The sequence below is a fragment of the Vulpes vulpes genome, chromosome 9 (genome assembly GCF_048418805.1).
Source record: "Vulpes vulpes isolate BD-2025 chromosome 9, VulVul3, whole genome shotgun sequence".
Classification (NCBI taxonomy): domain Eukaryota; kingdom Metazoa; phylum Chordata; class Mammalia; order Carnivora; family Canidae; genus Vulpes; species Vulpes vulpes.
Window position 1 is genome coordinate 12,999,664 of NC_132788.1, and position 25,532 is coordinate 13,025,195.

The 25,532-nt window shown below is 39.3% G+C and overlaps 1 protein-coding gene across 5 annotated transcripts in view; it reads right to left on the bottom strand.

Annotated features, from left to right (window-relative positions):
- Positions 1–25,532, bottom strand: part of NYAP2 (neuronal tyrosine-phosphorylated phosphoinositide-3-kinase adaptor 2) — a 260,549-nt gene that overhangs the window by 57,791 nt on the left and 177,226 nt on the right. For all 5 annotated transcript variants that reach the window (XM_072719374.1, XM_026006199.2, XM_072719375.1 and 2 more), the window contains one exon: positions 13,428–13,634. In XM_072719374.1, the coding sequence (XP_072575475.1) occupies positions 13,428–13,634 (207 nt within the window). The remainder of the gene's footprint in view (positions 1–13,427; positions 13,635–25,532) is intronic.

Consider the following 25,532-nt stretch of genomic DNA (forward strand, 5'->3'; position numbering starts at 1 on the left):
AGCTCTTCAGAGGCAGAGGTCATCTGTCATCACAGCATATTGTGCTGCTCAAACAGGTGTTCTCATTGGGAGAATTTTTGCTGAATGAGTGGATGATGGAACTAAAGAAAAAAAGCATACACAATGTTACTGAAAAGAAAAAAGTATGAGATGCTTCTTGAGGTCCTCAAGAATTAATTTTTAGATATATCAAAACAATCAGTTATAAATACCTCCTCACTGAGTTATAGGTCCAGAGGAATTTCATGGGCTAGGGAGCAGAGAAAACTGCTCAATTTCTTCTTTGGATTTATGAAGCAGGTTATTTGGGGCAGTGTATTTATCTTCATAATTCTGTTTCCCTTGGTTTAGGATGATGATACATTGGCTGACTTTGAAAATCTGATCACACAATCCCCATTTAAAATCCATAAATGGCTTCCTGTCATTCTTAGGCTAAGACCAGAATCATTGATGTGGCCAGCCAGGCCCAGCCCTTGTCAGGCCCTTGGCTTCCTCTCACCACACTGCCTTACTCTTGTTCCTAATCCACCTGAGGTTTCAGTTCCCATTTCACCCAGATATGTGTAACACACTCAAGAGAGAGTGTTTTCCTTAGTTAGTGGCTTTCGTTACAGATTATAATTGCATTTTGAACTTGTTATTAATGGCAATTTCCCCCACTGGCACATGTTCAATGCTTGATAACTTTACATCAAAAAAAATAGCCGAATAAATGAAAGGATTAATAAATTAATGAATTCATGAGCACAGAGGTGGAACTAGGGAAACCTGGTCTAATTAAATCATGGGAAGAGAGCTGGACGAAGGGTCAGAAACCTGAAATCCACCAATGGGTCTGGGCAATTTACCTGATTTCTCTTGAGCTTCAGTTTGGTCACCTAAATAATCAGATCATAACACCAGACCATAGATGTACAAGTTTTTGTGAAGAGCAAAGGAGATAACACTTTTAAAAGTATTTAAAAAGCTAACACATTATTAAAAAGCTAAGACATTATTTTATTTTTAAAAGATTTATTTATTTGAGACAGAGGGTGTGTCCATGAGTGGGGAAGGGGTAAAGGGAGAGGATGAGAGAGAGAATTTCCAGCAGACTCCATCCTGAGCCTTGAGCCCTATGCAGGACTCAATCCCATGACCTTGAGATCATGACCTGAGCCAAAATCTAGAGTTGGATGCTCAACGGACTGAAGCGTCCCAATAGAAAGCATTATCTTGGATGGGTCACAGATGATCCATAAAAGCGATAAACTTAAATTCCATAATTCAGGATAAATATAATTTGCAATAATCTTAGAGCACACTTTGTAATTGTATCAAGTTCTGTTTTCTTTGCACTTGTGTACTTAAACATTCACTTGAACACAGAGGACCTCGGGTGATCAGAAAGCAGTGTCATTCTTGCCTCCCCACAAACCAGTTCCAACCTGCTGTGGGGTAATGGGCAGTTCTTTCTTGTCTTTTGGATAAACCCTAGGCAAACTCCCAGAACTTTCATTTTCATTTTGATAATTAAAAAATGTTCAGTTTCTTCAAGTAAAAAATAAAAAGTAATAATTCATTACCTACTAATACCTAATAATTCAATAATTAGGGTAATAATTCAAATGACTCTTTTTTTTTTACATTAACTACAATTTGAACTCTGTTCCAAGGAAATACTTCTCTCCTGGTCCATTTAGCCCTGTTCGGGGCATACTGAAGAGACCACCTTTCTCTCTGCCTCACCTTCAGGTTGTCATCCCATCTGCTCCTAACTTAGTCCCCACCGTGTCTGCCTTCACAAGGGCTGAGATAGAAGGAAAGGGTGGAGGGGAGGGGTAGGACACCAGCATGAGCTGACGTTTCTCACTCTCTGGCCATAGTAGGGATGGAAAGACAGGTGAACGCCTCTCTTCTTGAAGTGCTTTCAAATGTACCCAGAAGGCTGCCCTTGACTGGCGATCTCTCACCTGGAGATCTCCTTGCTGTCTGCCTTCTGGGCATCCTGTCTTGCACCTTGAACCATGTCCTACAGAGTCTTTGCCAGTCTCGGCAGTCACATGACTAAGCCACCCCTAGGGTTGCTCTCTATGGCCTAATCTGGTCCATGGGAAACACACTTTATGTCCATCTTTAATAGCACCATCAGTGGCCAGAGAGTTACTTGCCAGGCAGCTTTCTGCTCTATTGGTCATAGGCCATTCAGCCAGCCTTTTGCACTTTCATTTTACTGTGTCTCCTCAATGACTAGAAGGCAACAGTGAGACTTCCAGGTAGTCCCATTAATATCCCTCTCTCCCTGTCTTGATTATCCATTGGGAAGTTTCCTATCAAGGATAGAGACTCATCTCTCTCTCTCTCTCTCTCTCTCTCTCTCTCCCTCTCTTTCTCTCTCTCCTCTCTCTCTCTCTCTCTCTCTCTCTTTCACACACACACACACACACACACACACACACCCCACATACACACACACAGTTTATCCCCAAGCCTCTCTAATACCTAGTGTCTAGCCTCTGCCAGCAACCATATTCCTAGGCTAGAGATAAGAGTTCACTTAAGGACAAAATTCATTTTGATCACTTCTTTTGCACGTTCTGCTTCTGTAGTCTAGTTTTTTTGCTTTGCAATGTGAGAGTAATTGCATAATATCATTTTTTTTAAATTACCCTTCTGCATGTTATATCCTGTTTGTTTACATTCAAAGCCTATAAAGACACTCTCTGGCTATTTAAAATGGTCACCTCACCCCACATTCCCCTTTTCTGGTTGTTTCTCAAAGCTGTATCGCCAGTATTAGGAGAAATACAAGCAAAACTATTTCTCTGGTGATCACAAATTGTAGCAGGCAGAAGCCACAGTTTTCCACAGAGAAATAAAAGTGGGCTGTTGGGGATATGACTTACATTGCTCTCTGAAGGCTCTCCAAATGAGAATTCTGTTATGTGTTTACTACGAGAATTAGGAAAGAGAGCGTTAAACTCTAGAGTGTGAAAATACTGAGCAGAACCTAGCAACGGGATCCGGCCAGTGTTCCCAGAGGAAATAACCATGCACCCAATTATAACTGAGAAGGAGAACAGATGTGGAGAACTGTCTTCTGGTGCCTAAACCGACTATACAGAATGACAGCCTGGAGGGTCATAGATGCTCAAGCCCACAGCTGCTGAGGGCTGCTGGGGAGCCAAGCAGGAAGTTAGTCGACATCCTCCAGCAAAGCCCAAATTACAGTGGAGGCCTGAACTCTACCAGATTGGTTTTTTGTTCTTGTTGCACAGTAAAAATGAGAACTCACAGCTCCTATCAATATAGGAGCTTCACAGCTCCCCCACAGTGAAACCACGAAGGTTAAAAATGACACTTTGAAACATGGGATGAGGGAAGCAAAAGATGGCGGAGTGGATTTTCACTTTTTACTTTGACTTTCTGTGTTTCAATGAGCGTGCTCTACTCACAGAATCCTCATAATAAGACATTTACACTTGAGGGAAAATCAGCAAAATGTAAGCAGACCATGGTATCTATGTCAGTTAACTATTTTAGGCTACACCAAACTCAGTGACTTTTAAAAGAGCGGCAATCTAGTGAGTGTTCATGAGTCCATGAATGGGTTTGAGTAACTCTTCTGGTCTCAACTGGGTTCACTTATGCATCTGTGGTCAGCTGTAGGTCAAGGAGGTGTTTCTGCTATGTCATAGTATGCTTTCTCACATGTTTGGGGGTTGGCAGGCTGAAGGCTGAAGACGCTTGGCTTTCCTCCATGTAGCTTCTCCTGCAACAGGCTAACACCAGTTTGATTACGTGGTGGTGGTAGGGTTGGAAAAGAACAAGTGGAAGCATCCCTGAGGCTGAGAGGCTCCCAACTGGCACATGGTCCCTTCCATCTCATTCAACTGGTCAGTGCAAGATACAAGACCACCCCAGATTCAAGGAGTAAGAAATAGGCCTTCTTGATAAGACCCTGTGAAAACACACTGCAAAGGGTGTGTATACAAAGAGAGTATTAACACCGTAACTACGTCCCACAGGTGCCAGACCATGTAAAGAAATGGAAGAGAGAGAAGAGGATATAGTTCGGGAATTATGTAGCCATATCACAATGCTTAATACTAATCAGGTCCAACAAGTAAATCCCTTTCAGCCACACTTCAGTGAGTGAGCTTTAGGGAACGCTCTACCCCTCTCACTTCCTAGCTCCTACTTGCCATACCAGTATCAAATTTAATATCACCTTCTCCAGGAAGCCTGTCTTAATTACCAGAGAATGAATCACATCACCGTGTCTAGTATTTCCCCCTCATAACATTTATAAGAATCTTTTATTTTCTGTCTTCCCTGTTAGACTATGCACTGGGAATGTGGGTTTAGTCTACCGTATTTGCTTTGCACACTCTGCACCTCTGCACTGAGCCCCTGCAATGACACAGAGTAAATGCTGAATAAATACTTGTTAGAAAATAAATACAAAGGGAATGAATGAATAAATGAACGATGAATAGGTGAATGAACGTCAAGTCAGGTATTTACGGAAGGATATGTGCACATTTGGAGATATCAATATTTTCTTGTGATTCCCACGTCCTTGCCAACATGATTTTAAATCCCATTCACTGCTATCAAGCAGAACAGAAACGCTGTGAGAGATTAAGATATTTTTTTGATAACTCTGTGTAATGCAGCAACCAAGTCTTAAAGCCTGCACCTGATCCTTTCTCCAAATTTTATGAATATAGACTCAGGGGAACCCAAAAACAGCCTTGGCACTGGCCTATAATCTTTGTTGGAAAGTGCACAAATAAATGAAGCATGGGTTATTGCACTAATAGTGGTCCTGTAGCTAGTTACATCATGTGTATCTAGAGAAAACCCTCTCTCATATTTGCAATGAGCTGCACTTTCCAAGGGAAATATTCAGTCTTGGTCCTAGAAAAAAAATATGAAACCTTTCCAGTAAAATTGAATGGTAACAGAATAAACTGTGGGCTTACTAGCTATTATAAGCCAGCTTTATACCAAGCATTTCTATGCATTTTTAAAATTTAATCCTCATAATGACCTGCACAGTAAGAGTTCCTTTATCTTTTCTGTAAAGATAGAAAAACTGGGGCACAATAGTGTTATGCAAGTTCCTCAAATTGTTCTCAGCAAAATATTAACTTATTAATATTATTACAAAGCATAGTTTCATTGCACAAAAAATATGCGGGGGCGGGGGGGTATGTGCCTAGCTGGCTCAAGTCCATACAACTCTTTTTTTTTCTTTTAGATTTTATTTATTTATTCATGAGACACACACACACACACACAGAGAGAGAGAGAGAGAGAGAGAGGCAGACATGGGCAGAGAGAAGCAGGCTCCATGCAGGGAGCCTGCATGAGTCCATTGACGTAGAACTCAATCCCTGGTCTCCAGGATCAGGCCCTGGGCTGAAGGTGACGCTAAACCACTAAACCATTGAGCCACCTGGGCTGCCCAGCATGCAACTCTTGATGACAGAGTTGTGAGTTTAAGTCCCACATTGGGGGTGAAGCCTACTTAATCTTTTTTTTTTTTTTTTTTTTTTTTTTTTTTTTTTTGTCAAAGAGAGAGAATGCACAGGAAACTGCATTGATTTAGTATTTTGCCAGGGATTATTTTCATAAATACTGTTCCACAATTCCCAGTTCTGTTGCTTAACTTCTCTCAGTTTTGAGCCTGGGTCTCTTCCTGGATATTAAGGGCAGAATCCTGAATGTTTTTGAGTTTTAGCTGCTGGGAGGTTTATCAGCAAAGTGAGCCAGTGATTCCACCATTATAGAGTACAGTAAATGTGTTTCAGAATTTTCAAGAGGAAAGCATCTTTCTCAAAAATCAACTGGTAAAAATGCAGTATTCAAAGTCTACACTCTTGGATTCAATCATCTTTCCCTTTGCTGAATCCCAGTTTTCTGTTGCTTATATTAAATGGCCCCCATTCAGCTACATCTCCTTGGCAGGCATCCAATCTTAGGCTTTTGGCTAACACCCTAACATCTTCCTGATCTTCCCAATCTTCAAAGTGGTGATCAGAATATGAATTAAAGTCAAATGTTTTAGGAACCCTAGTCTGGGGGATAGGTGTGCTAAGGGGTCAGTTGGAACCAGAGCTCTCACCATCCCCAGCAAGACAACCCATGATCCCTTTGGCTACACTTCTATTGCTTTCTTCTCTAAATTCATCTCAGCTCAAGGTCCAGGTCAAATGCCACCACTTACAGGAAACTTACTTGCATTAACCAGTATCAGTGATTCTCTCTGGTCTCTCACAAAGACATTTGGAAAGATGTCTGAAATCATAGTGATAACTAGTACTTACTTAATATCTTTTGTTTTCCAGACACCATGCTAAGTGTGTTAATCCATTATCTCATTTAATTCTCACCTTTAATTCTCAATAGCATCTATGAGTTAGATACTATTATCATCTATCTTTTATGATGAAGCTCAGTGACATGATGGGACATACCCAATGTCATCACTTATAAAAAGAAATTGATTTCAAATTTAAATCTAGATCTACTGAATGCCCAAATCACAGTGCTCAGTCACTATCTTATACTTTATGTACTCTTTTATTAGTCATATAAAATTCACTCGACAAATGTAGTATGTGAAAAATGGCATATTTCTTTGTTTTCTTTAAATGATATTGAATCCATATATGTTCTTGCTTCCCTGAACTTGTGTGCACAAGACTCTTCTTGGACGTGAAGGGCTGACTCGTGAATGGTGGTGGAAAATGTTTCTCTGCAATGGGTCATGAAAAAGCCCTGATCTGTTCTGCAGAGCAGAACATTCAAGATGGCTCTTTTAGTCTTCAGATCTCACTAGTCATCATGAGGGAGTCTTTTTTTCCAAGCATAAAGAGCCCCTTGAAGTAGTGTTCCATATTTCTGAATTTAGAACCATAAAGCATCAAGTCCAGCCTTACTGGCAACCCCATACAAACTCTAGTCCACCTGTCCTCCCTCCCAATCAGAAGCTAGGCCACTTTACCAGGATGCTATGAAGGGATAGGATGCTAGTCCTTACTATTCACAGAGTACCATATCTTTGTTTTTCTTCTAAAGTTAAAAAAAAATCCCCTTGACTTCTTGATCATTAAAAGTTATTTACCACTCTCAGGGCTGTGGCTCAGTTGGTTAAGCATCTGTATTTGGCTCAGGTCATGATTCCAGGGTCCTGGGATCTAGCCCCACATTGGGCTCTCTACTCAATGAAGAGTCTGTTTCTACGTCTTCCTCTGCTTTTCCCTCTCCCTCTGCCACTCATGTACACACATGCATTCTCTCTCTCTAATAAATAAAATGTTTAAAATAAAAAGCCGTTCACCACTCTCCAATCCCTGTTGATACCAATAGCACATCCTTCTCAAGGAGATGCAGCTTCTGAAAAATAAAAGCCAGGAGGGCAGGATGTCTATTGACATCTGCAGCTTCTACTATAACCCAACGTCTCTGTTTCAGGGTCAGTTCTGTGCCTCCACTAAATCGAATGGTCACTGTTTGACTTTACAAGCCAGAGAAGACAAATTGGCAGACTTTAGGTCTTACCCAGTCAGAGGAAGTAAACTATTTGATTCATTTTTTTTTTCCTGAAAATTGAGCTGTATTTAAAAAGTGGGAGATTTTGCATAAGAGCAATTAAATCTTGAAATTTGGTGTAAATAGTTCTCATAGTGAGCATCCGTTGGCACTGAATAGCTTCTGGCCCCTTGAGAGGCCCCTGTGCTTTCCAGGTCACCTGCATTTCCATGATTCAGTCCGGATGTTCATTGGTATGCAATAGATTTTCTCTGCAATGGAGAAATATTTTTCCATGTCTAAGCTTCTAACAAATGTAGAAATACATAACTAATACATAACTTACACCAAAAGGGCTTCAAGGCTCCAGAAAAATGGGGAAAATGCTTTCCTCACAAGAATGTTCCAAGAACATTCCCAGGTATGGAATGTGCAAGCAAAGCAGGTCTGTTTGGAAGGAGGCATCTTCCCCTAATTCACCACCTAAAGTGACAGCTGGTCCTCCTGGCACCTCAGTTTGCATCCCATGTTGGACCTCCTCAAAATGGCAGAAAGGTACGTGGTTGAACATACAGAAGCTGAGGTCTTTTCAAGATCATTCCACATAGAGTTTAGCCAAGGCCTTCCGAATTTACTGCCAAAAGTGCTTCTTCAGTTTAGCCTGGCAAGGCCAAACCATGAGAGGTGTGCCTCCACCTTTGCTCAACATTCTGCACCCCATGTGGAAAGTTCTCTATGCATCTCTACTCAATTAATAATGTTAAAAATTATTTTTTAAAAGACCTGATATAATCTTGGTTGAAGACTCCAGGTTTCCATTAAGTCCTCCATCTGTTTTCAAGCCTGCACTAATTTTCTCTTCTCTGAATGATATTAATGTACAGCAAATAGGTAACAATAAAAATACATTTAGTTATGCTCATTAGTTTATGTTCAATAGTTTTGTGCCATCAAGAAGCATAGAAAGATCTTTGAGGGGCCGAGATCGTGTTTTATGTACCGTGCGTGTGTGTGTGTGTGTGTCTGTGTATGTGCAGGTGTGTGTGCATACATGTGTACAGGCACATACATGAGTGTTTATCCCCCAGAAACCATGACAAGAGTTGGAAACAAGTTGCTTAGAGACTATTTGTTGATTGATTCAGTGATTGAAATCTGAGTTTTTGTGAATACTCTATTTACTTGCATAACTTCCACTTTTTCCCATTATTTTCATGAGCATTTGGGTCCCAGTCCTCCACTGCCTTCAGGAATCACCCTCTGGGGAATCTCTGATTTACTAAACAGCAGTGACTTTAATAGAGTACCACAGCAACCAGTGGCAATGTTAATTAGAATTGAGATCTCCTGACACATTCCTTCGCTTTACTTAGGCAATTTTTTCATTCCTCCAAAGAGCTGTTAAAAGCAGCCACTCCAAGGGGCTAAACTACTTTGGTAAAGCAATAGTCTGTGACTGGTAGCAGTTCGTGTGTGGTGGGGGGGGGGGGTGTAATTGAGAGAGAGGGAGAACCAGAGGCAGAAAGTTGGCAGACGGGGGTATTGATAGATATGGGGGGTACTGACAGGTGGAACAGGTGAGACCTTCTTTCCTCTCTAGCGTTAGACGTGGACCTGAGTACCTCTGTTATTCAGGGAAGAGGATTATTGGTTGCAGTTCTACTGTTTCTGATAGGGATTAGCAGTTCCAGTGGGGAGGAGATAATAATGAAGAAGAAGTGTGAAGAAAAAGAGAAGAGTAAATAAATACTGACTTCCATTTCAAAGCAGCCAGTTCAAAATGCACCTTTCACTAGTTACTTGCCTATTCTGGACAAAGGCATCTCACTGATGAGTATCCTTTAGCCAGGGCATCCTTTAGTTAAAACATCAAAAGTGAATAAACTTCACGTAGTCTCATTTTATACTATTTTGCTAATGAAGCTATGGCATTTTCTGTGTAAAACTGACACATTTTAGGATCCTTCTTCTTAGAAACATAAAAACTACTAATGTACCAACTATTTTTCCTTTTCTCCTTTTTCCCTCAAAAGAGGTACAAGGGTAATTCAATAGATAAAATTGCAGTGACATATTTGGGAGGGATTGAGTTATAAAAGTTCAGTTAGAGGGATGCCTGGGTGGCTCAGAGGTTAAGCATCTGCTTTCAGCCCAGGGCATGATCCTGGATCCCAGGATCGAGTCCCACATCGGGCTCCTTGCATGGAGCCTGCTTCTCCCTCTGCCTGTCTCTGTCTCTGTCTCTGTCTCTCTCTCTCTCTCTGTATGTCTCTCATGAATAAATAAATAAAATCTTTAAAGAAGAAGTTCAATTAATTGTAATGCTCTTTTGAGTGTTCATGTTGTTGTTGTTTTAAGAGAGAAAGAGACCTAGGCAGGAAGGGGCAGAGAGAAAAGGAGAGAGAAAATCTTAAACAGGCTCATGCCCAGCATGGAGCCTGACGTGGGCTCAATCCCACAATTCCAAGATCATGATCTGAGCTGAAATCAAAAGTTGGAAGAGTAACGGACTGAACCATTCAGGCATCCCTTGAGTGTTCATGTTGAGAGTTTCTCTGGCACATAAGAAACCCTAACTTACACTAACATTATTATATATGGGACTCTATATTTGCCCCTGCATTTCACATTTTTGTTTTTTAAGATTTTATTTATTTATTTATTTATTTATTTATTTATTTATTTATGAGAGAGAGAGAGAGAGAGAACATGAGGAGTAGGGGCAGGGGAGAGGGAGAAGCAGGCTCCCCGCTGATCAGGGAGCCAGATGTGGGGCTCCATCCCTGGGCCCTGAGATCGTGATCTGATCCAAAGGCAGCCAGTTAATTTACTCAGTCACCCAGGTGCCCCTCACATTTCTTTTAATAGAGATACAAAAATGTCTTTATCAAAAATGTACCAAAAATCTCTTCTTCTTCCACCTTTATCTACATCTTTTGTCATCTAAGATGGACAGTGTGAGGGACTGAAGATATTTATGTCATTTCTTCTGGTCAGTAGACAATTTACTGCCCTACAAACACAGCTGAAAGATCCAGGAAAGCAGATTTTAGATGTCGTAAAGCAAAAGAGATGCTTCGGGAGTTTGCAGTGGAAGAAAGTGAAAGTATGTTATAAATTCTTTTTACCCTCTAAATTTCTTGGAAGAATCGCATCAAAGTGTCGAAAACATATTATAGTTTCCCCATTTTTATGCAGCTTTCCAAATATTCAGTCAAAGTTTAATGTGGACCATCTATATGTTTTGTTTTCATTTATTTCACAGCTCCTTCTTCTTTGGCCTACACTTTGAAATGTTTGGATTTCCCAGGGTCCAATCTCTATTTCCTTTTCGTCTCCATTTCCTGCTCTTCTAGTTTAGAATCATCCAGTCTTAGGGTTCTAATCACCCCCAAAGGTCTCTAGCCTCAGTCTATAATACTGCCAAATCTCTTTAGCTCCGGATCTGTAATTCCAAGTGTCTATTAGCTTCTTAGATGTCCCAGAGCACTTCCACCCTAACATAGTCAAGAATTAAGTCCTAACTTTCCCACCTTAACTATGGTGCCTAGCTCATACTGATGATGTCTGTTGTAGTAAATAGTCTCCCAGTCACCCCTTCTTGAAGCTTTGGTGCCATCATGAATCTTTCATGATGAAAACCGAATTGTATCACACCCATCTTACAAATCTTTAAGTGACTACAAATTATCTAATACATAATGTTCCAAACCTAACCATGCTGTGGCGGATACTGTCCGCTGCTTAACACTGTCTTCCCCTTATCCCTGAGAATAGACTGTTGCTTTCATTTCCAAGTGGAGGCAGAAGCTTCTTGATTTAAGAGAAAGAAGGGCCCCTTATACACTCATAAAAATCCTATTCCCCTTCACTGAGTGGATGAGTCCAGAGGACATGTTTCCCAGTTTAGACCAACTAGATGAAAGGGACTGTTTGCTGGGGCATGAGGCCCAGAATCATAGCTCCTCATGAAAGAAATCATCAAGGATAGCAGAAGGGCAGAGTCAAAAAAAAAAAAAAAAAAGTCCCTGTGTCTTCCATGACATCACTGAACAGCAGGAAAATACCTGGAACTGCCTACCTCTAGATACAGGGCTAGGGGAGTTAACAGAAGCCATTATTACTTAAGCTACTATTAATCAGCATTTTGTTGCTAAAAGCATTTCTAGGTAATACACGGGCCCTTCAGGGTTCTTGCTTTCCAGAACCAACTTATTTTACAGTTTCTTTAGTCAGTCTTCCAAACACACTATGCTCTAACCCATAGGATTTTAGGTGTTAATCCAGAAGGCAGACTTTTTCTCCATCATCTTCCTGGTGAGAAGCTCTTGATGTTTCAAGCTCTAGTTCAAACGTTACATCCTCAAGCAGTTATTATTTACCCACCCAAACCCCCTGACTGCTCTTGCCAAAATCATCTGCTCCCAGGAAAAATGCATTGATTTCTCTTTTGTTTCATACCTTATTTGTATATGACACATGGCATAGTGATGATCAGTCTTTCTCTTGACTTTGAGCATCTCGATGCAAGGATGTCTTGTTCATCATTGTGCTCTGAGACTCTAGAACAGTGGCTGTTATGCAATGGCCACTCAGGTAATGCTTTTGGTTTTATATCTCTGGTCACAATAGGAGTACATATTACTCATATTTTGGGGGTCTAGAACCAGTACAAATTTAAATAATTAAAAAATACTACTAATAAGCCTAAAATTAATCCTAAATCCCAACTGAATAGTGATGCCAAGCTTGTTTGGGAGAGGTGTTTTTTCCTACACAATATAATTTGTTCCCTATGTTTCTTTTTATTTTTGACAAAATGCACACATCTTCTCACATATCTATGGCTATTTAGACTTTACCAACAAAAAGTAAATTTTTACTTTCTGCTCAAGTCACTTGTTTCTTCTCCAAGATTTTTATGGCTCCATAACGAAAAAGGTAAGTTACACCTTAAGTATGGGGAAGCTACTGCTTGGTTTCTGCTAGGCCCTATTCTAGAAACATTCTTTCCCAAATACAGAGATCATTCATCCGGTTCCAATTTTAACTTGTGCATGACTGCCAGAGAGAGTCCACAGGCTAAATGCATGTAAAATTGCTTTCCAAGATGAGTATCAGAGTTGAAAAGAACATTAAAGGGTTGGTCTTTTCTTCAGAACTCTAACATTCTTAAGGGATAAAAACCTGAAAATGACAGGAGGTTGCTTGATCATTTGTTTTTTACTTCAATTGACGGCTCTCTGTGAGTCCATCAGGTAGATTAATCACTTCAAAGCAAACATATGTGGCTTTTAGAATTTTGATGTTTCATAATGTTTATCTATTAAAAATGCAAAATTGCCTTGCAGATCTTAATTTCAACTTGAGAAATCTAAGGGGGTATTTGATTCGAATGTTCTAACTCTTTTGACTGAGATCCAGAAACTTAGTAGCATGCCCACAGTTCAGCTAGAGCATTCAGATCATCACGGTATATGCTTCCTGCTATCTGCTCTCTCTACTGCCTTCAGACAGTTTTTGTTACATATTTATCCTCACTTTCATTTTCTGCTCATTTTTTCCCAGTTGCCTAAAATCTCTTTTGAAGCACAGAAGGCATAAACTCTACATCACTTAAACTTTATAAATTAAAACTGCTTCCAATGAGGGCTCTAGATGCTTTTGAAGAAATTTAGTACAAGATGTTTCGAGCTGTCAGAGGCACTTCATTGTACAGCTCCTAGAAGCACTATTCACTACTCTATCATCCACGTGAATAATGCTCCCTGGAGTGGTGCAACATATTAGCTCATCCCTTTGTGTGAAGGGCTACTTATGCTGTCTGTGAGTAGAGACAGTTATATTTGTGGTTATGGTTCTCTAAGTGATAATTGCATCTGAAAGATCATTATTTTTCTTACCTGAGCTGTGGTTTCCTGCTAACAAGGTGGGGCTCACAGAGCATCTTCCCATTCTACTGGTGACCACAGGCGGTCCTGGTGTTCCATCCCATTCCTGAGCTTTGATAGGCTCTCTGGAAGATGCCCCATGATGCCCTCTTTCTTTGCTGTCCAACTTTGGTAACGGCTCCGTGCTGTGGCTTCGGACTTTGAGTTCCTCTGTCGATTCTGTGTATCAACCAGAATTACATTCCGTTAAACAAAAGTCACATCCTTCCCAGACCCCTTTAAAACATTAAAGAGTGACTTTCTAAAATGCTTTCGATATATTTTTGTCAACTTGGAAGTGGGTTGGAGATTACAACATTTAAATATAACAGGGACAGAGATTACGTGGGGCCTTCTTTTCTGAGTAGTGCAGGTTAATATCACCAGGAAATAGTTTTCTCCCTGGAAGAGGAGAACCTCAATGAATCTTGAGTCTTTTGGTAACTATTGTGCTCAACTTCAAGGAAACTTCTAAAGGAGCATGTTAGACTCAAAGTCTTAACTGTCTCATCATCTATTCATTCTACTACCTACTATGAATTCATGAATTCAGTCCACCTCTCTGCTAAAACTGTTTTGCTAAGATCACCTCTCGCCTTCTAGCTGGCAAAACATTTTTAAAACATTCTCTCGGCTTCTATAAGCACCCATCTTCCTTGGTTGTATTCTACATTCAATACCATGTCCTTGTCATTCATATGTTCCCTTCCTCTACTCATCCCTTACATGTTGTCCCCAAGATGCTAGCTTAGCCACTATTCTTTTCATTATATATATATATATATATATATATATATATATATATATATATATATAATCTTTCCTGTGATTTTATCTTCCAGGATTGATAGTGATTTCTGAAAATTTTATCACAAGCCTGGATCATTATTCAGAGCTTTAGACTCACTTATCCAACTGCCTGCTGGGTGAGTCCATCTGCATGCCCCATGGATAACACACATTTAACACCTAAGATATTGGACTGACACCATTTCTTACTAAACTAATAGTTCCTCCTGTCCTGTCTAGCTAATGCTGGATACTTATCTTTCCCTTCCTTTAACTGGTACTCCCCAAATCTATCAGTCTGCAGATTCTACAGATTTTATTTATGAATATCCTGCTTTGCCTTCTGTTGCACTTTGTATCACATCTACCTCAATCACTTCGGTTCCAACTTTAATCATTGCCCTTGAATTATTGTAGCTTGTCTACTACTCTCAATCCTTGCCTCTCTGAAGTCTGAGCTCCATATACTGCCAAAATGATCTGTTTAAAATGCAAATCTAACCAAGTGTATTTTTCAGCAAATGGAAGTAATAGCCATTCTGTTACACATATACATAAGTGTTTAAAAACACATGTAGTAAAGATGGTTTATGAGCAATAACCACTTGCTACGTTCAAAACAGTGTTGTCTCGGGAAATGGATGTGATAGCCATTCTATAATGCACATGGAGAAGTGTTTAAAAACAAAAACAAACAAACAGAAAATGCAAACCTGTTTATCATGTACCTTTGACTAAAATCCTTCCTGAAGCCTTCTATTACCACCCACCGAATTATGTCTAATCTCCTTATCATGACCCACGAGATTCCCCACTATGTCACTCTTCCCTTTCTCTTTGACTTCATTGCTTCCCTCCTGAACACTACATTCAAGAGACACTACTAAATTGGTTGAACCTTCTTCTTCCCTACTCCACCTCCAACAAAACAAGGCTGTTTTTAGTGCTACTATTTTTTACCTCATTTGCTTTGAATACCTTTGTACTTTGTCTTTGCTCCGGGAAGACTCCTGGGTCCTGGTTACTCAATTTAAGTATCCCTCTGAGGTCTCCTCCACCCATATCCCCACCCCATGCTGGGATTTGGTCATCTCTGCATTGACATTGTCTTATAATATCTTTCCACGTATCTGCTCTTTTCAAGAGGCCCTGAGTTCTTGGAAGCAGGGACTATGTTTTGTCTTGCTTAGTTTAGCTTTTATCCATTGGTGTCTTTAGCACCTTCAAAACTGCTCAATAGATATTTAATTAATTAATTAATTTAGTACGTTTCTCAACTCCTCGGGCATCTTTCTGATGTGTGTAGGAAATACAACGTTCCTAATGGAATAAGAGAATGGAGCAAGTGTTATAAATGTATTAAAGTGGCACAGAGCTAATAGTATTTTCCAAAATCTGATTATATAACAATCACAGGTTGTAAAATTCACCAGGTTGAAAGTTTCATTCAAATGAGGAATCATTGGGAAAGACTACAGTGAAAAAAATAACTGCAATGTTTCAGAGAATCTGTATTTTGATTTTGTTACATTTAAGTTCAAATACTCATCAATTGCCATCAGTGTGAGAATACAAATGTCCCACTTTGGTTCCCCATTACCTGAAACTGTGAGGCAGAAACAGATCAGATTTGTAATGCAGTAAGAAGCCCTAGGTGAGGCCATCTGAGTGGCTTAGCTTTGGAACCCTGGCATGGTCATGGACCAGTAACCCATGACACTGAGCACTTGGGTTCTTCTCTCAGGGCTTCATTTCCTTACCTACAAAATAGAGATAATACCAGCCCAGTCTAACCTCTCCCATTTAATTTGAAGGATCTAATGATATTCTACATTTTAAAATATTTTAGAAACTCAGCAGTGCCACACATATAAAAGATATTATTAATTTAAATAAATAGTAGCCATTTGTTCTTCATGAATTTATTTCATCTTTCTACATTTGGACTAGATAAGAGAGATTGAAAACACAAATGGAAAATTGCCAGACCCCATATAAAAATAGAACTCCAACCCATCATCTGCAGTAAGGAGCCCAGAAATCCAATCTACTTTCCTTAAGTCAGATTTATAGAAAGTCAGGCTACTATCTCTAGCAACCAACCCAGGCAGCCTAACAATAATCTCTGTAACAGTTGGCCCCAAACAGCCAGGATTTAATTAATAACTGACAGCTTCTGGAATTGTTGCCTCTGCTTCCAACATAGGACCACCGGAGAAAATCAGATCTGCATCCCTATCCAACCACATAGGATCCCCTCCTGGTTGGCCTGCTTGCAGCTTCCCCATGCCAGCAGCCTCCATTTGGGGCAGAGCTGACGTCTAGCTTCTTTCTCACTAAGTTTTTCTCCCAAAACTTTCCCACTCCTCTCCCTGCCTTCAAATCTCTGCGATTGTAAATAATGGTGGCTAACTGCCTTGCTGTAGCAAGCTCTGAATAAATAGCCTTTGCCAGTTCTCCTTTGTTTGCTCTTCATTTATATGCACATTGCTATAGTCCTTTCCAGCTCCAAGAAGCTATGCAGTTGTGTAAACACATGTCATGAATATTATTTTGTGAGATAAAACTTAAACCAGGAGGGTAGTCTTATAATAACAACCTCAGAAAGATCCCTGGCCTTTACATGGGGCTCAAATAAGCCTAAGTCCCAGTTACACTAAAATCAAATCTAGAAAGCAAAAATATTTAAAAAGTGATACATTCCAGCATAATAATTACAGCAAGACAATTTAACTAACACTTGCTTTTCAGTGCCCTGAGTCAAATGGAATAAAACCAGTAGCAGAAAAGAACATCATAGACAATTTCCAAGCTGTTTATTCACAGTTTCAAGGAAAATGTAACTCTGGCTTCCAAATGTCACAGCCTCAAAGCCTAATGACCCATCTGTTTCCCTTTACCTTCCTTTCAGACTTCAAACAAAACATTGAAGATACTTGCTTTCGTTATCAACTTCGGTATTTTTTTCCACTACCCATATTCAGCATTTACACTCTCTCTCTCATGCACACTAGTCTTCTTCCACTGGAACTGAAACTTATCAAGCTAACAAAATGCTTATGCATAACATTGGATCCAATCTCTTTCCTGCAGGTTTGGACAACATTTTAAATATGAAAGGCTGAGGATGTGTGTCAAGGCACCTTCACCAACATCAATTTCTTTGTTCTCATTCAAATTACTTGCATACACATACTAGGGAAGTGTCACTTAGGTCTCAAACCTCAACTCAGTAAAAGCCCAATACAGCTTTGGAAACAAAAAGGAGACTTTTTCTTTTTCTTTCTTTCTTTCTTCCTTCTTTGTGTTCAAGTCCCAGAGGTTAGTCTTCAGTGAATTTTGGCAGATATATTTAAGGAAACTTGAACAAAAGGGTGGAAGATGTCGTGCTACTCGGAATTGCACCACTATACCTTAACGTCTGCCTCCTAAACAGAAGGAAATCATGAATGTACTATTGAGAATTTTATTTGGGAATAAATTTAGTTTCCTACAGATATTCAAAAAAGCTTCCTATGAGATGCATTTTCTAAATAAAATAATGTGAAAATCTTCAACATAGTTGTTGCAAGTAAATGGAAAGCAGACGATCAGACTAAGACATATATATACAGTAAGACATGTTGAGGGACTCCTGAGTAGCTCAGTGGTCAAGCATCTGCCTTTGGCTCAGAGTGTGATCCCGGGGTCCTGGGATCTAGTCCTGCATTGGGCTCCTTATGGGCAGCCTGCTACTCCCTCTGCCTATGTCTCTGCCTCTCTCTCTCTCTCTATCTCTCATGAATTAATAAATAAAATCTTTAAAAAAGACGTGTTGAAACCTCAAAGAAATCTATTCAGAGGAATCAGGAGGTATTTATCCATATCCATATACTTCAATGTTTTCTTAAAGCCTGAAAAACAAAATTGATTTTACTACCATAAACCTTCCTGATAGTATCAATCTTGGGTCTTCTGGTAAATTTCTAAGTGGGACCTTAGTTCTTTCAGGTCTGAGTTCTTACAGCCTGAGCACGTAGCATAGGGCCAACTATGTGGAAGGTGCTCATATAGCTAGAGGACTGGGTGTCCTCTATTGATCTAAAATCTGATTCTCACATTGAAATCTGATCTTGAGCTGAAATCTTGCTGTGAAAAAATGCATGTATATTTCATTACATTTGTCTTTCAGACTCTACACTCTGCATATTATTGTCTTAAACTTCTTACGGGACTGAAGTTAAAGGACAAGTAAAGATAAGAGACTAGGAGCAATCTTTTCATGACCCAAATATTCTCTTCATGCTTCCAATCTCATCACGCTTCATGCTGCTAATTCTGAAGTTCTTTCTCAGAGTTTCCCCTCTTTATGCTATCTCTGGACCTACTCTTATCTCTCTAGTTTCTACCTTATTCCTCCCTCTACATCCCCTCCCTGGGGAGGTCCTGGGCCATCTAGAAGGACTTGGCTTCCCAGGTTGGATGGCTTTCACCAGCACATCTGTCCCCCATCAGATACTGAGTTTTCCCAGCTTCTCTGACCCACTCTTCCTCAACCACATTTACTCTCTAAACAGAAATGGTACAGAGGAGGAGCATGGCTCAGTGGCTCAGTTGGTTAAGTGTTAGATTCTGGATTTCTACTCAGGTCATGATCTCAGGGTTGTGGGATCCAGCCCCACGTCAGGCTCTGTACTCAGCATGGAGTTTGCTTGTCCTTCTCCCTCTGCTCCTCCCCTGTTCTCTCTCTCTCTCTGTCTCAAATAAATAAATACAATCTTAAAAAAAAAAAAAAGAAAAGAAATGGTACAGAGGAATCTTATAAGTCTCAGAAACCTAAAAATCCCTCTGAAGCTCTAGAGACAAAGAAAACACGATTGTACTGAAGGACCTTTATGTATGGCCATCTGCGGAACTGCACACATTAAAACAGACAGCATTATCCTCTTTCCAGACTTGCTTCTTTTCTGGCTAGGAAGATCATGTAGTTGATTTATATGTCTAGTTCCCCCACCAGACTATAGCAGCTTCTTAAGACTAAAGACTATACCTTTCATGTTGGTCCTCAGTATCTAACAGAGCCCTCAGTGAGAACTGACAGGATGCATGAGTGCATGCATGCTTCACCCAGGTTAGTTGGGTGAATTAGCCTTCATTAATTAGCCTTCATTCCTGGATCCAAGCCCATTGACGGCCATGACGCCGCACAGCCTCTCCCTCCTACCTCTCCATTCTCACCTGGCTCTCAGGCCATACCATGAACCAATAACCCTCAATGACAAACATGAGTTAGCTAAAATTATTTTTGTTTACCTATACGTATAGGTTATGTTTCTAATTGACTTGCTGGCAGATCAGAAAAGCTATTTGCCTGGGAAAATGAGTATTATTTGGAAATATGGCCACACTATTTTCCTGGAGGAACACCCTTTCTTTTCTTTTCTTTTCTTTTCTTTTCTTTTCTTTTCTTTTCTTTTCTTTTCTTTTCTTCTTTTCTTTTCTTTTCTTTTTTCTTTTCTTTTCTTTTTTTTCTTTTCTTTTCTTTCTTTCTTTCTTCTTTCTTTCTTTCTTTCTTTCTTTCTTTCTTTCTTTCTTTCTTTCCTTCTTCTTTCTTTTTCTTTTTTTCTTCTCTCCCCCCCTCTCCCTTCCTTCCTTTTTTTGCAATATGTAAGAATTAACTTGCCATATCATTTAATTGCATCTATGAACATCTAGATGATTCAGATGATTTACACAAGAGGCTTTTATGTATGTGGTTTGTGACTAGTTATTTCTGAAATTTCACCCTCTCGCATAGGGATCCCTTGGTTACAAAATGAACTTGGTGGCTGGTAACAAAGGGACCAAAGTTCATACAGCTGATGAGCATTTGAGCTTCCTGTGGACAAAAAAAAAAAAAAAAAAAAAAAAAAGCTTCGGGAATTATCCCCTCCTACTGGCATAATCAGCAGGATCAAAGTCCCTCCATTCTATTCCAACTGCTGAACAATGGAAATAATGAAAGATGATGGAGGCAGATTAATTAGGCAGAAAAACAGCACCTTGGAAGTGCTGAAGGAGGCACTGAACTAAATTCCATTATCAGATGGTATTTGATTCAATCATCAAATTTAAAGCTGAAAGAGACCTTAGAAATCACAGTGTCAAGAGCTCATGAACAGTAAGGTGTGTGTATGTCATTACTGAGCTGTCTGGCTGCCTTTGGGAGGAGAGCTCCAGGGAGGGGAGACTTCCCACCTCATGGGAAAGTTTGGCTGGGTTTTGAACATCTTTAATTGCTGGAAAGCTCTCACACAGAGCCCAAGTCGGCCTCCCTCCAAGCACAACCATTTGCTGGTTGTTGGTAGTCCAGTTTCTGAAGCAACTCAGAACTAGTCTATTTCTGTTTTTAAAGCAGACATCCTTTAGAATCCAGAGTGAGGCAATCAGTCTCCTGCTGCTCACCTCTTCTTCACTGTACAAATCTAGAACTTTCACTCTCCCGGGCACCCTGGCCTGGACACTAATTGCATATCATGGTGTCTTTTAAAACTGTGGTGTCTGGAGCTGCTCAGAGCCAGACAGCCTGACATGGTTTTCCTTAGAGTCCAGGTGAGAACTGGAGTCCTCTCTTTGCACTTCTGTTATTCCATCTCCCGAGTCTCCAGGGAAAAGAGGGCACAGGCTCCCATGTTTCCACAACAAAAGGGCACCAGGAGCAGGGCCAATTTTCTATTTTTTATTGTTGCTTCTCTGTCAGGTGAACTCTGTCGTTTGGGATCAGTTATGTCAATTCCAACATCTAAAGGATGTCATCTCTTCAAATATAAATAGACAAAGAACAATAGCTCAGGCATCTGGAGATTACATGGCTTTAAATAAAATTGAAAAGAAAGCCCAGGTTTGGGTGAAGAAGGCACTTCCATTTAATAAGATAGATGAGGTACATTACTTAACAAAATAATAAACTAGATGACACACACTGAAGCAGGAGAGGAAACACAAATAATCCTAACCCTTTACAGGTGTACAAACAGCTCAGAGCCTTAACACATCTTGCGCAAGGTCACACAGATGGTAATTAGCAAAGACCCGATAAAGAGACAGGTTTCCTGGCCACTGCCCAGCATGTATCTCTCACCATAAGACATTGGAACTCACATACTGACTTATATTCAACAGTTTTTTTTTTTTTTTATGGTTGCAGGGAATAACACTTATCATAGGGTGCAATAACAAGTAGAATTTCAAACACCATGTTTGGTCTTTAAAATCTCTCAATTAAACATCCAGATGATTTAATTATTTGCCTTTCTTTTTTCTATGAAGGTGGATGAGGATTGTAGAGATACTGCCAAATTATCTCTATTTAAAAAAAAAAAAAAAACTTCACTGAAGTCATCAGCTCAGATGTTGATATCGTTTAGTAACACTTTCTTTAAGAAATTCTAGTATTGCAGGGTAATGAGAGACATTTACCGAGAGAATGCAATCTGTACTTTTGTTCTTATAATGTAGAAGCTAAAGGACCTGTGGGCAGAGTCCAGTCAGATGCTGGCCAAATTTGTTCTCTCTGGGACTGCATTTAAACTATACAACCCAGCATTTCTTGCAGTGAGGAAGAGCCACATAACTGAGGTCTGGCCTTTAGAATGTGGGTACATGTGATGTATGCCACCTCCAGTTCAGGTCATAAAAATTCCCATGAAATCCCCTCCTGCTGGCTGAGACTTTTTTGAAGTTCCAGGTACTGGTGCTGGTAAAGTCACCAGATGGCAACTTTCCAATAACTGTGGGGAGAACTCTCCATCTTCCACTGAATCCAGTAATTGATTATCACATGCCTGGGACATTTGTCATGTCCTATGACATGAACAAGAGATAAGCCATATTATATAAAGCCATTGAAGTTTTGTAGTTTTTTGCTATAGCAATTGAACTACCCTAATGTACATTTTAACTGATATTATTTCTCATTTTATTTCCTATAAAATATAGTTTAAATACAAAATCCTTGACTTTCTACTGAGGACAATATTTTTATTGGCATATTGACAGAAAAATGAGGGGCAGAGAGATTGGTTAAATTGCCAAATACAGTGTAACCATTTGGCAGGCAATGCTTATCTCTTCATTCTAATTGTAACAAAAATACTTTATAAAATTGACAAACACATTTTTATTGAGTATTTAATAAATATCTTAAATACTATGGTTTCAATAATTATATGCTGAATGTACAAGGGGAAGAATCTCTAAAAGGATCATTCAAACAGCTTATATGTTTTATTTATATTCATTTGAATGAAGATAATGCCACCCAATTTTTTTCCAAATAGCTTTTCACCCAAAATACTAGCGAAGAATGAAATCTCTGAAAATAATTTAAAAAATAAGACCTGTAAAAAATTTCACAAGTAAGATAGTGACTATATCTTTAATATAAAAATTATTTTGATATAAATTAGATAAATTTGGGAAATCTTCACAATAAATTAAAATATTTCTCAGAACCATTCTGGAGTGGGGTTGAGATAATCTGGAGTCCATGCTCAGGTCAGTTCAATAAAACATCCTTCCTGAACCTTGATTTCTTCAAATAAAATTGTAGATTGAAATAAAGTATTTCTAAGTAATCCTCTTGAGTCTAAAATTGTATACATCTATAATGCCAAAGCTAGTACAAAAAGCAAAATAGCTCATGAAGATTCAATAGTATTACTATTTCTGTTCCAAAATATACCTCTGCTTTATATTTCAGAATGTTTTACTTTTGTCAAGGTGACTTTTTTGTAGCTTAATTCCCCTGCCAGTCAAATCATAGTGAACTAGAAAATAAATTAAGAAAGCAAGCTCTTAAAAAACATTAATGAGTTGTTTACCATCATTGGCAAACCTAACATCCAAATTTTTTTCCTTGCTACCTGATTAGGAGACTTGAATTAAATAGGAGTTCTGGTTTTAAAAAAATATAGATAATACCCTCAATGTTTTTCCCTGTTTCCTAGTTACTACTGGAAAAGCACAATGCCAGCTCTAAACAATGTCTTACAATGCCAGCAACAGCACTGTGATGAAAGCTGCTATGGAATCTGTGGCTATTATGCATCAGATGTTGCACTATACTCTTTATAAATAATATTTATAATCTTTGCATAGTCTCCCCAGGCCTGTATAGTGATAATTTTCACTGTTCAGGAAACTTAAAAGTCCTGCTAAAAATAAGTTCACCAGAGCCAGTCAGAGGTAGGTAATTGGAGGAACCAGGATTTGAACTCAGATCTCTCTGAACAAATAGCCACACCAGTGAGGCTTTGTTTGGTTTTCTTTTCTTCTCTTGGGATTCTCTTAAGAAGGAGAATTATTTACCTTATTTTAAAAGGTAATCAGGGACACCTGGGTGACTCACCTGGGTTGAGCATCTGCCTTTGGCTCATGGTGTGATCCTGGGGTCCAGGGATCAAGTCTTGCATTGGGCTCCCCACAGGGAGCCAGCTTCTCCCTCTGCCTGTGTCTCTACCTCTCTCTCTGTCTCTCATGAATAAATAAATAAAATCTTTTAAAAATAATAAAAGGTAATCAAAAAAATTTTAAAGCTCACCTTTCTTTTTTAAAAATTTGAAGATCCTAGGCAGTCCATTAAGTGTCTGACTCTTGATTTCAGTTCAGGTCAAGATCCTAAGATCATGAGATCAAACCTCCCCCAGGCTTTGTGCTCAGTGCAGTCTGCTTGAGATGCTCTCTCTCCTTCTCCCTCTCCCTCTCTCCTCCTTCCTCTCTCTCTCTTTCAAATAAATATATAAAATATTTTTTTAAAAAAAATATTTTTTTAAGCCAAAGACTTTTAAAATTTATTTATTCGTGAGAGACACACAGAGAGAGAGAGAGAGAGAGAGAGAGAGAGAATGAGAGGCAGAGATACAGGCAGAGGGAGAAGGAGGCTCCATGCAGGGAGCCTGATGTGGGACTCAATCCCGGGACTCCAGGATCCATGCTCTGGGCCAAAGGCAGGCACCAATCTGCTGAGCCACCGAGGGATCCCCAATATATAAAATATTTTAAAAAGGAATTTTAAAAAATGAATATTATATAAGCAAAAACATTAATATAATGAGATTTGGGAGAAATCAGTTGTCAGTCTAGATTGCATAGATTATGCACAACTCAGCCCCTGAGACACTTTAACATGCAAGTTATATAGAGGTCCACAGTAGTTTTAAGACTGGATTAAATTCCCATAGCACACTGCGTAATCCAAAGCACAGCTATTAAGTGATATTTATCAGTAACAGTGAAACAAGTCAGAAAACAAAGAACATGCATTTTCTTCAAGACTGCTTTTAGTAGTTACTCTGACATACCTTTTTGGATTGCTTTGATTTAAAAAGGCAAGTGTAGAAAAAATATTAATATTTTTCTTATTATTATGTTCAATCCATAGTAAAATGCACATGTCTTGCTCCATATATATAGGCTATTTTATGTGCCAGGCACCACAACAGTGAGAGACTAGAACACCTCTAGCTGCATGGGGTTCCTTTCTTAGAGAGAGGAAAAAAAAAACAATTTATAGGAACTAATACAGTATTAGAGCTCTGTATGAGCAATAAGAAGAGATGATAGAGCACAATGAAATTATAATAGATGATTTTTCCTAGTTGAGAGGCCAAGAAATCTTGATTAAATAGTGATTTGAAGAATGGAAAGGGGAGGGGGAGGGTGGGTTAAATGAGTTTTGCAAGCTAGGAGAAATGAAATATTCATTTTTTGTGGGGTTGTTTTTGCATTTTATTTTATTATTAGTTTTTGGATATTTATTTATTTATTATGAGAGAGAGAGAGCTTGCATGGGCAGGGAAAGGGAGAGAATCTTAGGCAGACTCTTTGCTGAGCATGGAGACAAAAACAGGGCTCGATCTCATAATCCATAGATCATGACCTGAGCCAAAATCATGAGTCAGATGCTCAACTGACGGAGTCACCCAGGTGCCCCTAGGTTTTTTAATCGAAATTCTAGTTAGTTGACATACAGTTCAATAGTGGTTTTAGGAGTAGAGTTCAGTGATTCATCATTTACTGTAATACTCAGTGCTTGTCATAACAAGTGCCCTCCTTAATGCCCCTCACCTATCTATCCTATCCCCCACCCACTACCTTCCATCAACCCTCAGTTTGTTCTCCAGAGTTGAGAGTCTCTCATGATTTGTTTCCCTCTCTCTCTCTTTCTCCCCTCCTGAATGTTCACCCATTTTGTTTTGTAAATTCTCCATATGAATGAAAATATATAGTATTTGTCTTTCTTTGATTGACTTACTTAGCATAACACACTCT